Source organism: Mastigoproctus giganteus, chromosome 8 (assembly GCF_048544385.1).
Source record: "Mastigoproctus giganteus isolate SK-2022 chromosome 8, ASM4854438v1, whole genome shotgun sequence".
Taxonomy (NCBI): Eukaryota; Metazoa; Arthropoda; class Arachnida; order Uropygi; family Thelyphonidae; genus Mastigoproctus; species Mastigoproctus giganteus.
In genome coordinates, this window is record NC_143582.1 from 38,163,574 (window position 1) to 38,177,201 (window position 13,628).

General features: G+C 34.0%; 2 protein-coding genes across 3 annotated transcripts in view; one reads left to right on the top strand and one right to left on the bottom strand.

Annotated features, from left to right (window-relative positions):
- LOC150081459 (myophilin-like) overlaps positions 1-4,517 on the top strand; it is a 29,370-nt gene extending 24,853 nt beyond the window's left edge. The window contains exons 3-4 of the mRNA XM_090379313.1: positions 3,200-3,410; positions 3,718-4,517. Coding sequence (XP_090235439.1) covers positions 3,200-3,410; positions 3,718-3,888 — 382 coding nt within the window. The 3' untranslated portion in view covers positions 3,889-4,517. The remainder of the gene's footprint in view (positions 1-3,199; positions 3,411-3,717) is intronic.
- mRpS6 (mitochondrial ribosomal protein S6) overlaps positions 3,811-13,628 on the bottom strand; it is a 41,615-nt gene continuing 31,797 nt past the window's right edge. Inside the window, exon 4 of one of the 2 annotated variants that reach the window (XM_090379315.1) lies at positions 3,811-3,925. The gene's annotated coding sequence lies outside the window, so the exon portion shown is untranslated. Of the gene's footprint in view, positions 3,929-13,628 lie in introns of both variants that reach the window. The other variant, XM_090379314.1, reaches the window with a different exon arrangement.

A 13,628-nucleotide genomic window follows, 5' to 3' on the forward strand; every position in this document is an offset into this window, starting at 1 on the left:
ACCAGGCTGCCATGCACGGAAATTGAACTTGGCCTGTTATAAAGTACGATCACTCATCGGTGAAGACAGGATATTAGAGCTGGAAAAGGAATTAGAAAATGTGAATTGGAATATCATCGGTTTGGCTGAAACAAGAAGAAGAAATGAATCACTTATAAGTTTATCAAGTGGAAATCTGCTGTACACCAATGGAAACAGTGAAAGGAGTGAAGGTGGAGTTGGGTTTCTGGTCCATAAAGATTTTAAAAACAACATTTTGGAATTAAAAAGTACATCACCAAGGGTGTCAAGACTAATACTCAAGATTTCTAAGAGGTACAAGCTAAAGATTATAATGATTTATGCACCAACATCGAGCCATGATGATGAAGAGGTTGAAGAAATGTACACAGAAATTGAGTCTTCTAGATGAGCAGAAAACCCACTACACTATTATTATGGGGGACTTCAATGCTAAGGTTGGAAAAAGGCAAAACAGCACAGAAAGAGGAACTATAGGAAATTTTGGAATTGGTGAAAGAAATAAAAGAGGTGAAAGACTTGTGGAATTTGCAGAATCTCAAGGAATGTCAGTAATGAACCCTTTTTTCAAGAAAAGGGTGAACAGAAAGTGGACATGGAAGAGTCCAAATGGATTAACAACTAATGAAATCGACTTCATCCTCACTAACAGAAGATATATTGTGAATGATGTTACCGTCCTGAATAAGGTAAATGTTGGAAGTGATCACAGAATGGTAAGATGTACACTTGATATAGATGTAGGAAAGGAAAGGAAAAAACTGACTCGAGTAAATAATACAAAGGTCTTTGAAATAACAGAGGAGGAGAAAAAGCAGTATGTACTGGAACTTAAGAACAAGTTTGAGCTTCTGCAGACTGCTCAGGACCAAGATATTGATGAGGAATATTACAACTTTCTGCAAGTGATAAAGCCCAAGAAACCTATAGGGAAACAGAAATCCAAAGAAGAAAAAATTAGTCAAGAAACACTTGTTATGATGAACCAAAGACGACAAATGAAGAGCAAGAAAAACACTGACAGGGAGAAAATTGAGTATACTGAGTTATGCAAAGCCATTAGAAAGAGACTCAGAGAGGACATAAGAAGATTTAACACAAGAAAAGTAGAACAAGCATTAAGGGAAAACAAGGGATTTAAATCAGCAGTAATACAGAAAGACAAATGATACTGAAACTGAAGAATAGCGATGGTGTACTTATAAACAGCAGAGAAGGCATAATTCAAATAGCAGAAGACTACTATAGAGAACTATACAAGGAGCGAGGGAATGATACCAGCAGTGGGGAAGATGGATTGCAAAGTAGCAACACATACGACATACCCGATATTCTTCCTGATGAGGTAGAACATGCATTGAAGAAAATGAAGAATCGGAAAGCCCCGGGGGAAGATGAAGTTACTGTAGAGTTGTTAAAATTGGGAGGAAGAGACACAACACAAAAACTGGCAAGGCTCTTCACAAAGTGCATTAGAAAAGGTGTGATGCCTAAGCAGTGGAATAATGCAATCATAGTTTTGCTGCATAAGAAAGGAGATAAATCAGAAATTGGCAATTATAGACCAATTAGCTTGTTATCCCATATCTACAAGTTGTTCACAAGGGTCATTACTAACAGATTAGAAAGAATACTTGATGAGAATCAACCGAAAGAGCAAGCTGGCTTTAGGACGGGATTCTCAACTATGGATCACCTTCACGTAATATCACAGCTAATGGAGAAAGCAAATGAATATAAAACACCATTATGCCTGGCATTTGTGGATTATGAAAAGGCATTTGACTCCATACAGCATAAGGCAATGTTTCGGGCACTGGAAAGACAAGGCATAGATACTCCATATATTATGATTTTGAAGAAAATATATGAGAGTGCTACATCATCCTTTATTAGACTAGACAAAGACAGTAGGAAATTTAAAATCGAGAAAGGAGTTCGACAAGGAGACACAATATCTCCGAAGCTGTTTACTGCTGCCCTTGAGGAAGCTTTCAGAAGATTAGACTGGTTGCAGAAAGGAGTCAATGTGAACGGAGAGTACCTAAACCATTTAAGATTTGCAGATGACATTGTGGTCATAAGCCACGATCCCAAAGAATTAGAGGAAAATCTTAATCAGTTATGCACAGTTAGTAAGGATTTTGGATTAAAGATGAATATGGCTAAAACAAAAGTAATGATGAACAAGTATGCCACGGAAAGGGAAATAATGATTGATGGAGCAGTAATTGAAAAGGTGGAGTCATATACTTATCTGGGACAAGTTATTAGCTGTAATAATGATAAATGGCTGGAAGTCAAGAGAAGAATAAATTTTGGATGGATAGCATTCAGGAAATATAGTCACATACTGAAGAGCAATATCCCAGTTTGTCTGAAACGTAAAATAATGAATCAATGTATACTCCCCACCATGACTTATGGAAGTGAAACTTGGGCACTCACCAAAAGAATGGAAGAGAAGCTAAGAACTACACAGCGAAGAATGGAACGAATTATATTGGGAATCAGACTGTTAGATAAGAAGAGAAACACATGGATTAGGCAGCAAACTCAAGTAAAGGACATTCTTATCAAAACTAAAGAACTAAAATGGTCTTGGGCAGGACACATAGCTCGAAGACATGATGACAGATGGACTAAGAAAATAACAGAATGGTACCCAAGAGGAGCTAGAAGAAAACCTGGAAGACAAAGGCGGAGATGGATAGATGAAATTCATGAGTTTTTGAGTAGTAAATGGATGGCCAGTGCTCAAAACAGAAGGAGCTGGAAAGTTGCTGGAGAGGCCTTCATCCTGCAGTGGATTGAAAATGGCTGATGATGATGATGATGAATTAAAAAATTTAGGGAGGGGAGCAAAGAATAGCTCTGTCAGACCTAGGTGGGAGCACAAAGGGATATTTTTACCCAAGAGAGACTGGGTAAGATGGTGTGTGTGTGTGTGTGTGTTTATTTAGTAAGCTATATATATGGTTACAAACAAGCTAATCCTGAAGCTAGAAATATTTTTGGAGATGTTGTCAGGGCAATTAGCAAAAGGAGTAATGGTGACAAAAGATTTAAAAATACTTATTCTATAAAAATACTTATCCTGTGCATCTGTATATGGTTAAAATGCTCCTTTTATTATGTTATTTTTAATGAAACTCAGTTTACATATTTTCCCTTCTAGATTAATAAATTCCCTGCAGCCAGGCACCATTCCAGAGAAAAAAATAAATAATAGTAAGATGGCTTTTAAATGCATGGAAAACATAAATTTGTTTTTAGAGGGTGCTAAACAGCTTGGTGTACCTGCTGAAGAAACATTTCAGACGATTGATCTCTGGGAGAAACAAAATCTTTCATCAGTTATAATCTGCCTGCAGTCTTTAGCAAGAAAGGTATTAATACGTTGATTTAAGTGGTTTTATTTCAATTTTACTTAAAGCTTCATTTACTACAGATTGAACTTGATCTCTTTTTAGTAAGGTTACTACATTAGAATGCAGTATATCTTCATTTCATTTAGATATTCTAAATTTACATATATCATTGTAACAACTACTCTAAAAGAAAGCAAAGTGAAAAATTTAGCAATCATGTTCCACTTTTATTAAACCTATGATTTTGTATATTATTATAAAAAGAGTTGTATAACATTAAAATATCTTTTTTGGTTTTGTTTAAACTTCCTTTTCATTATTACAGGCTTACAAATTTGGCCACAAGAGTCTTGGACCAAAAGAAGCTGAACCAAATCTTCGTGAATTCACAGAAGAACAGCTGAAAGCAGGGCAGGGTGTCATTAGCCTGCAATATGGTTCAAATAAAGGTGCTACGGCAAGTGGGATAAACTTTGGTAACACTCGTCACATGTAAACCAAAAAGCTCAAGTTGCACAGCCTGTTTTTGGCTTCTGCTGAAAATAAAAACAGGAACTTGTCAAATTTCTTAAAATAACAGAATATAATTTTAAATATCTTCTCGGCAAAGAATTTTCCATACTTGATAAATGTTGCACATTTAAAGTTATAATGACCTGGTTCTTTCCAGATATCAGTAGTCAAAACTAGATCTATATTTATTGTTTTAGAAATGAAATTTTTAAAAATAATCTTTCAGCTGTTATGTGGCTAAAATCTAAAATTTAAGAGGCTCAAATCAAAAATTGCTGTTACTCATTATTAGTGTTAAAATTAGAATTAAACATTCTATGAGGTTATGAAAATCTGTAAATTAATATCTCAAATCAGCATTGTTCCAGCTTGAATATTTTTTATTATTGGATGTTTAGTCATGTTACAATTGCAAGAAATATTTATGATTAATAGTATTCATTGTCGCATTTCCCCCTTTTAGTTCTGTATGTATTATATTTTGATTTTGTAAAGTTTTTATAGTAGCTTGAAATCTTTTGATAGAAGCTGTAACAACTGAAACTCTAGAGTTTCTAGAAAATAAATTATTGAGGGAGGTGTTCCACCCACCCTAAAGCACAACTTCTAAAATGACTGGTATGAGAATTTTTTTTTTTTTTTTTTTTTTTGCATAAAAAAACTCCAGAATTGTGATAATTAAATACAATTTGCACATTAACTGTTGCTGTCGAGCAGGTAAGAAGAAACAAAATTTTTAGCTTACCCTGTTGCATAAAGCTTGTGGCAGTGCTTATTCATTAAAGATAATTGTAAGTTTCTGTCCTTCACACCATGGAAGATTGTTAATGGATCCTTTGTGTAGTCATCAAAACAGTAAGACCACCTTGATCAACCACAGACATAGATGGGTAAATGAATTGTTGGGAAAAATCAAAGAAAGTATAAAGTTAAATTCTTGAGAAACACAGGTTCACAGTGGCAAATGCCTTGAAGTTAGTATAGAATGCTGGCGTGGAGGAATAGGAACTGGTTCAAGGACCTTGCAGTAAGATTCTTACTTATCGTTATGTGATCGATAACGGGACTCAAACAGTTTCAGATATAATTCGAGTCAACTATTAAGTTGAAAGAAGTATCAAACTGTTTATCACATATTGTCTTTTAATGTTTAACATATTCCTGAACACTTCTGTACAATCATTATTGTACAGCTTTTCTAATTGTGGCATAATAAAACCATACAGTAGTTAGAAATACTGTATTGAATGGGAATTTTCACACAGTGACTGTAGAGTTGTGATATTACAGAAAGATTGTTTCACTTAATTTATTTAATCTTCATTTACTGAAGTTAACTGTTTAACAATGATAATTTAATTTGAGACTAACCCTAAAATCATGGGAGTACAGGTTTGTTAATGCATGTTATTGAAGTTAAAATTATTGCAACTAACAGAAGTATGTACTTGTAATGTGCTTTGAATTTTCTATCACTATAAAGTTCTGTTTTTGCATGATGCATGGCATAAAATCTCTCGACAAAAATGCACATTTTTCATTATTTGCTGTGATTGTCTGATGATGTGTGTTCATAGCAGTTGATGGTGCTCTCTTACTGTAGTGAGCTTGGGAGACCTGTTAAAATGGCTAAAAAAGCATAATGTTTTAATGTGTTGAGATTTCTGTTTGCTGATTTAAGTGTACGCAATGTAATTTGTTTTCCGATGCTGATAGGAGAGTGAAGTGGTTATGTTTTGTGGCTTAACATAATTTAAATCAACAGTTGAGAATGTGAAATGATTTTAGCTTAGTGCTTATTGTATCATGTTTTATCTTGGGGTATTCTGGAATTTAAAGAAGAGCCTTGGCACAGCTTTACTATATAAAAAAATTACCAAGTTAGAGAAAAATAGAGTTCATTTATTTTCTTGTAACTTTTTTATTTTTCATTAAAAGACACTGTCAAACTTTGACACTTGTATATCTAGACAACTCCAGAAGTCTAGGCAAAATTATTCTTTTTGTGTTGGCAAAGGAGCAAACTCTAGTTTTATGCTTGGCTACTTTCGTGAGAATTAATTGATGTTCTGTGATATCATATAGTGCTTTGATTTTCAGCTGTATGCATCTCTAAATGTCAGGTGATAAAAATATTAAAAGCCATGTAACATTGGTAAGGATTTTCAGACAAATAACTCTGTACAGAGGCTAATTAGTGGCTCAGTCACTGGGCTCCCCCCCCAGGCAGGGAGTAGTGAGTGGAGAAGACTGGAGAATGATCTTGAGCTGCCAATTTGTTTATTACTATTTTTGAGTTGCTTGAAATGAGAGCTCCACATATATTTTATTTTTTTTTTTTTGTGTGTAAAAAGACTAAACTTTTTGTGTAAAAAGACTAAACTATTACCATGCAATTGGAAAAGTTGTATGATAAAAATTTGTTCATGTGAACCCTTATTCTCTAAAATTTGAAAGAATGCAAATCTTACCTTAAGAAGTCAGTTCTTTAACAACTTACATAGAGGTTTAATATACAAGTTTTTTCTCTTCAATACATTAATTATATTAATCTACTGAAGCTTTCCAAAGCATGAAATAAATGTCTTTTGATTCTTCAATCAAAGAAGTTCAGGTTGTATTTGAATACAAAAATTAGGGAGCTGAAGCAGTTTTGGGAAATTGTGCAGTAGTTATATATAAAAAAAAAAAAAAATCACGTTATTTTGAGCTTGGAGGGGGATGTTAGTCCCTAGCTGGAACTACATACATCTACCTGGCTTAAAGGGAACAGCAGTGCATAAAAAACAGTGAAAGGCAGAATATAGCTAACACAACCTTTGTCATAAAAAGCTCTAGTGAGCTTATTTTATCAAAACAGCCTGGAAGAAATTAGGGCTGCTTTGTAATTTCCCAGGATAGGGAAATTTCTCCGCCTGCTATTTTACTCTCCTAAGATTGATGGTTTAGAACCTATTTTATCTACAATACTCTTTCAATGCATACAAATGTGATGCGAGAATATATACGATATTGCAGTGTGTAATAATAAAAGGCTTAAAAGCATTTAAGAGGTGGATGAAATTTAAAATATATATATAAAAAAAAGTGCCAACTCTTTGATTTGTTGAAACAAAACTGGATGACATCACTGGTTCCAGTGTACCTCAGTTTTTTTCCTCCATCTCTTAAATGCTCTTAATGATTGCATTGAAGAAGAATATTGAAAATGAAATATCTAAAAATTCGATATTTTTAGATATTTCATCTGTAAAAACATAAATACTTGGATGTCTTACTGTTAGTATGAAATAAAGGAGAATTTGTGTGTATATTTTTTTTGTTTCCTAATAAAATCAATGTACAACTACTTAACTGTAGTCAGGAAAAATACTGATTGATAGGTTGTTTTCAAAGGAACTTCTGTTGGCTTCTAAGATTGATCACAGAAAGTAATCCTATACACAAAAATAGGAAGTATGCACAAAACAACAAAAACAAACTAGAAGTGTTCATCACATCTTGAAATTAAAATCTCTATTTTATATTTATAAAGGACTAAAATAATGAATCCTTAATTCTTATATTAATACAGATATTCAAATAATATATCGTTCACCTTTGTTATGTTGAACCATGTTTCTTACTGGTGAAAGTCACTTTCTTCATTCATCACTTGTTTTCCATGTACTATTTTTACCATCATGCTTACTGTGTCAGGTGTAAGTTTTTCTTTAAATACCTAAATCCTTTTCATTGAGCAACAAAGTTGCTTTGAAAGCACCTACATCTGTGAGCAAGCTTTTTTGCAAACCTAGTCTCAGTATTGAAGCCATATGACAGACTTCATGAATACCATTATGCTAATGCAACAACTTTTAAGCATGGCTTCACAAATATGTGCAGGTGGAGTTGTGCTATAAGCAAGAGTATTCATAAACTGTCTTATTATTATTTTTTATGCCTATCAGTGTAGTTGTAATAAAATTAATTTACTTTTTCCTTTAAACAAAGTGGCAAAATATCAGAATGTAATAATTTTAACCACTGAACTAATTGGATATTTATTGAAAAAAAAACACCTTAGAGAGAAAATAAATAAATAAAAAAATTATGTCATGTCTTCACCTTTAAGTGGCCCACTGTTGGATTCACTTTCTCTTACTTTGCATTTGTTGGGGGGGGGGGGGGGGAGTGAGACAAGCAGAATGAAAGGTAAAGCATATCTTTAAGTTCAGAAATGGGGGAAAACACGCTGGATATACAAAAGGTTGTGGAATGGTATAAAAATAACTTGCTGGGCATAATTGCTATTCTGAATCCAGAATTGATGAAATTTAAGTCAGTTATTCAGCTAAAAAAATATATATTAAGGAGCACCTTTCCTCATCCATTAAATTTAACTTTTATTTACTTTTATCTTGTCCCTGCTAGCTTTTTGTTTTGGCACATTTTTCTAGGCTCAATTGAGAGGAAGTCAGGTAGCTTCATTTTGTGATTGATCTGTGATTAATTCAGGAACAGCTATCCTTCTGTTTAGCAGCAGACTTGATAGCATCAAAATTACAGTCATTTGATAAAGAAGAAATATCTGTGCACTAGGACCTCATGAGTGATAAGTAACAAATGATTCTGTATTTTTGAGCTATTTTCTTTCAAGGTTTTAGGTTTCTATTTTGTACATCACAGGAATCTATGCAATTATATGCTTGGCATTGTTTGAGAAAGTGTTTTTGCAAAGTAGTTATTTCTTGCAAGCTTTGCAATTCCTTAGTTTCATCCCAAGCATGATTCAACATAAAACTGAGTTTATACCATTTTAGCTGTGAAGTCAATGAATAGGTTTAAGACTTATGCCACAAAGAGAATACATTTTAAATTACAAGAAACAGGGAATGTTTCTTGTAATTTAAAATTCAAGAAAGATAGATGAGCCTTTCTTTTGAAAGGCTCATCTATCTTTCTTGTTTTTGGGAGTGCTCTTTGAAAGAACTTTACTCCTTTCAGGAATACAACCATACTCTTTTTTTTTTTTTTTGTGTGTGTGTGTGTGTGTGTGTGTGTGTGTGTGGATGCTGGGAGTGTGTACATAGCTATATTTATTATTATTAGCCATATGGTGCAAGGAAGCCTGAGGCTTATGCTACATCAGCCAAAAAAAAAAAAAAAAAAAAAAAATCCCTCATTACCCTGAGAGAGAGAGAGAGAGAGAGAGAGAGAGAGTGTGTCAGAAGTAGAAGGGAATCACCAAGAAAGAAGAATGATGATATCCAGCTCAGGACCCTGGGTTTGCCAAGCCCATACCAGATGTGAGCCTCTGGGGCAAAAAGCATGGAAAAACTTACATAAAGTCGAATTTGTGTAAGTCGAGTATTACGTAAGTCGGTGAGTTCTTGTATTTTAAATGTTAAATAAGCCACTCATGGTATTTAGCTACTATGTAAATTATGCAGTATAATCTGTTATATTCTACTCATTTTATCATGGCTTAACGTATGAACCCATGGCCTGCAGCAATCATTGATAGACTGCAACATACATTATCATTGGTTTTACATGTATCTTAAAGTTGCAATAAACATTGTCGTTCACTAAATAAATAAGTATGCTTAATACAGTCCATTCCGGTTATTTGGGACACATCGGGACTAGTGCATTTTGGCCCGATTAAGCGGCTGCCCCAATTATCCAAAGTTTCACGTAAATAGTTAAAAATACAATGCCCCCCCCCTTTTTTACAATTGGTTCACTGTACAATCAAATCACGTTACGACGAACTCACCATAGTAAAGTACCGTTCACTATATGATGTGCAGTAAGCGCCGGTCATTGTGATCACGTTTGTGAATTGAATTTTAATTCCAGCGATTCTAATTAGCGAAAATAGGAGGAATATTATCCATGGGGCAGGCCCATGCCTATAAAAGCAAAGGTATATTAAGCACAAATTTACCCTTTATTACCTTACCAATTAAAAAATATGTGAAAATCGGAAGAATATACATGATAATCGGAATAATTAATACGTACTGTAATATGTTCATACGAACTAGTTGACATTTCTGTTCACTAACATTTGTGGGTAAGGGTTAAAATTTAAAACAGTAAAAAGATAAGCAATCAATAACAAAGAACACGACATACACAAATTGCAAGTAACACGATACGCGCAAGTGAGAATGCAGTAACGAGTTACAAAGCTTTAAAAATAGGAATGAAGAGAAGATCTGAAAATTAATTTTTTTATATGATTGAAGATTTCATGGAAGTGTAAACACATTTCACCATAACAACCCACAGAATTCCAGCTGTCGGTATTACCGCAAATTCAATAAGATCGAGTTTACTGTCCGTTTATGATAGATTTCACTAACAGAAAAGCCCAATAAACAGGTGACTGCTAATTGTTTTTATTGTTTTATGGTTGTGACCTCCAGAATTTCGACAGAACCACGTGGTACCGTCGGAGACAATCGTAGGGTAATCTCCAGTGCTGAGGTCTCCTGCCCCGATTAAACGGCATGCTGTCCCAATTAAGCGAAGTAAACCCTGGCTATTTTCTCGATTGTTTCTGTTTTTTTAAGATTTGCCCCAAATAAACGGCTGCCCCGATTAACCGGTGGCCCAAATAACCGGAATCCACTGTATTTAATATGGCTACATATTATTTGCCTGTTTGCAGGATGGGAAACCCGAGTTTTCGAGATTAAAAAACCGATAAAACCTACTAATACTGCCACCTTGTGAAAAGCCCAAAATTCTTTGCATTAGGGATGGGATTTCAACTCTGGTCTTTTCAGCCGACGTGTAATTATATCAACTCTAGTAAAGCAAGGGCCATTTATCTTATGGATTTTTGCCTGCTTATTTTGCTGTTCTTAAACCTCTAACATAGTATTACCTGTATATTATGTAATTTATGATCAGTGAACTCTAAAATTAACAACTTCTAATACAGATGTACTAATTCACACTCATTTGAAGGTATATTTCATGTGTCTTTTAATGTATGAATTGTCATAACCTTTTCAGCATGTGCTACCATCTCTTATGTGTTTCCAGTGCTGACCGGGCTAGCCATATGGGTAAAGTGCCTGCCTGGCAACCCAAAGGTCATGGGTTCGAATCCCGCCTTGGTTTGGATCAGAGTAAAATGCGAAAACTTTGGGAGGTGCATTATGGCCACAGAAGCCGATGCGCCAACAATTAACGAAAAAAAAAGTTTCCAGTGGACAACTTACAATAAGAGAACAACACAAAAATAGCTCTATTTTATGATTTCTCTGTGATTCAGAAGGTCATAAAATGGAATCGGGTATTATCAATAACTGATTCCATTTAAATTATACATGATGTCTTCTACATCTATTTATTTTCAGAAATGAGCTAATAAATGCTCTCATTGTAAATATAGCTATGGTAGAGCTTGCATCCTTATTTTATAGAACTGATAGAGGGAAAAACTGTCTTATATAAAAGGCATCTTAAATAAGACTGATGTAGTAGCATTTTTCCCTGTCTCTGCTACAAAATATGGATGTAAACCCTACCAATACCTATAAAGGTGTATTACATCAAAAACGAAGGAACAGCTATTTTTTTTTTTCTGATTTAATTTGATTTTTCACAATAGAGTAAAATTATTGTTGAACAGTTAAGTCAAAATAAAAAAAATATATTTTAATGCATTTATGTACAAAGTTTTGTTTTCAAAATTTCACAAAAAAAAACTTTCTATACACACAAACCTATGTTTGGCAAACTTGCTCATGAAAGCTGAATAAGTATTATTAGTACTAGAAACAGAACACTTCCTCCTCTCAGGTTAGAGTAAAAAGAAACCAAATAATTCAACTATTTTGTATAAATTTTGAAAATAAATAATTAATGTATGAATTGTCTTAACCTTTCCAATATGTGCTACAATCTTTTATGTGTTTCAACCAATCTATGGAATACAACCATAGACTTTTTTTCTTTTTTTTTTCTTTTGTGTGTGTGGATGGTGGGAGTGTGTACATAGCTATATTTGAAGGTATATTTCATGTGTCTTTTAATGTATGAATTGTCTTAACCTTTCCAGCATGTACTACCATCTCTTATGTGTTTCCAGTGCTGACCGGGCTAGCCAGGTGGGTAAAGTGCCTGCCTGGCAACCCAAAGGTTGTGGGTTCGAATCCTGTCGTAAGGTTATGTAATTTTAAAAACTAAAACCAAAAAATGAAGTAATTTTATTTGACCTAATGTAATTGAAATATTTTTACTTCAAGTATAATCAAATTTCTTATAAATCAATAAATCGTACCAATCGAAATTAGACTAATGATGGCCTGGTGCAAAAGTATAAGCTGAGAATTCAACATATTACAACAGGGGTAGTCAACCTTTTAATTCCTACCGCCCACTTTTGTATCTTTGTTGATGGTAAAATTTTCTTACTGCCCACCGGTGCCACAGTAACTTAATTTAGTCCCTCGTCCACTTCGAGAAGTGTCCGGTGAATTATCTATATTCAAAGTTTAGAGATGAAATTCAAAAGTAAATTGCAAAAGCATTTTATAAAAAGTCAAACTCACAAATTTGTAACAGCGGATAAAAACTCCCACCGCCCACCATGAAAGCTTGAATCGCCCACTAGTGGGCGGTAGGGACCAGGTTGATGACCACTTTATTACAGTATAAAACAGACCAGAGTGTAGCTCTCATAGCTACTTTGTGTGGCCACTAAACGCTGCTCATCTATAAATGTGATAAAATAAAAATGCAGAAACAAGTAATAAGAAGGAAATTAGACAGGATTTGACATTCTTTAATCTAACTACTAAATTGGGAATTGACTGGTATGAAGAGGGTTGGTTGGTTGATTTGGTTTTTAATGGTGCATTGGCAAGTATGAAGAGAGAAGGATGTTTGTGTGTACACTGTAAGAGAAGGGAGGGGGGTAGTTCTAATTTTAGTAAACAGGATGGCCTTACATTTTTTATTGGTCGAAATGGCTTTCTGTACTTTTTTTTTCTTTTCCTCGTCTTCTGTTATATCTCACTTCCCGGCTTTTTACCTCAATCCCCCTTCCCTTGCAGAAAACAGTAGTTTTCAAAAGATAAAACATGGGTAAAAAACAAAGCCTAATTATAACAGGCCAATGGTTCAGATATCTTACATGTAATGCATACTCTACTCCATCCTTCAGTTAGTGGGGAGATGAATTATGGTTGCTATATGAGCAGTATTTATGCACTCCAAATGGGAGTGGAGGCATTAGTTAATACTTTCCATGTGAGCTAATGTACATTTTTTTTTTGATATTTCATAACTTGAGTAAATAAATGAAAACAAATAATGTATAGCACACTTAGAGTAAAGTGGTGGGCAAGGATGATTAAATTTTATTCAAAAGCCAATTTTTAAAGAGTGACATATTTCAGATATCATTGCAAGCATTCTAGGGAACTTCATGTGTTCTGTAATAGGAAGGTGGAAATAAATTTTGGCACTAGTAGTACCAAAAGATTACCAACCCTGTATAGATAAAAACTGAAATATGAATTGCCATAATCTTCTGGATTTGCACTTTCAATCATGCAATCACAAAGTTTGGACAATGCAAATTCGATTTAAGAACTGCTCAACTTCAGTTATTCCACAACAACCCAAAAGATCTCTTTTGTTTGAGAATGAAATAAATGTATTTAACATATTAAAAATATAGACCCGTAACTAAGAACAGTACACAACTTTTTTTTT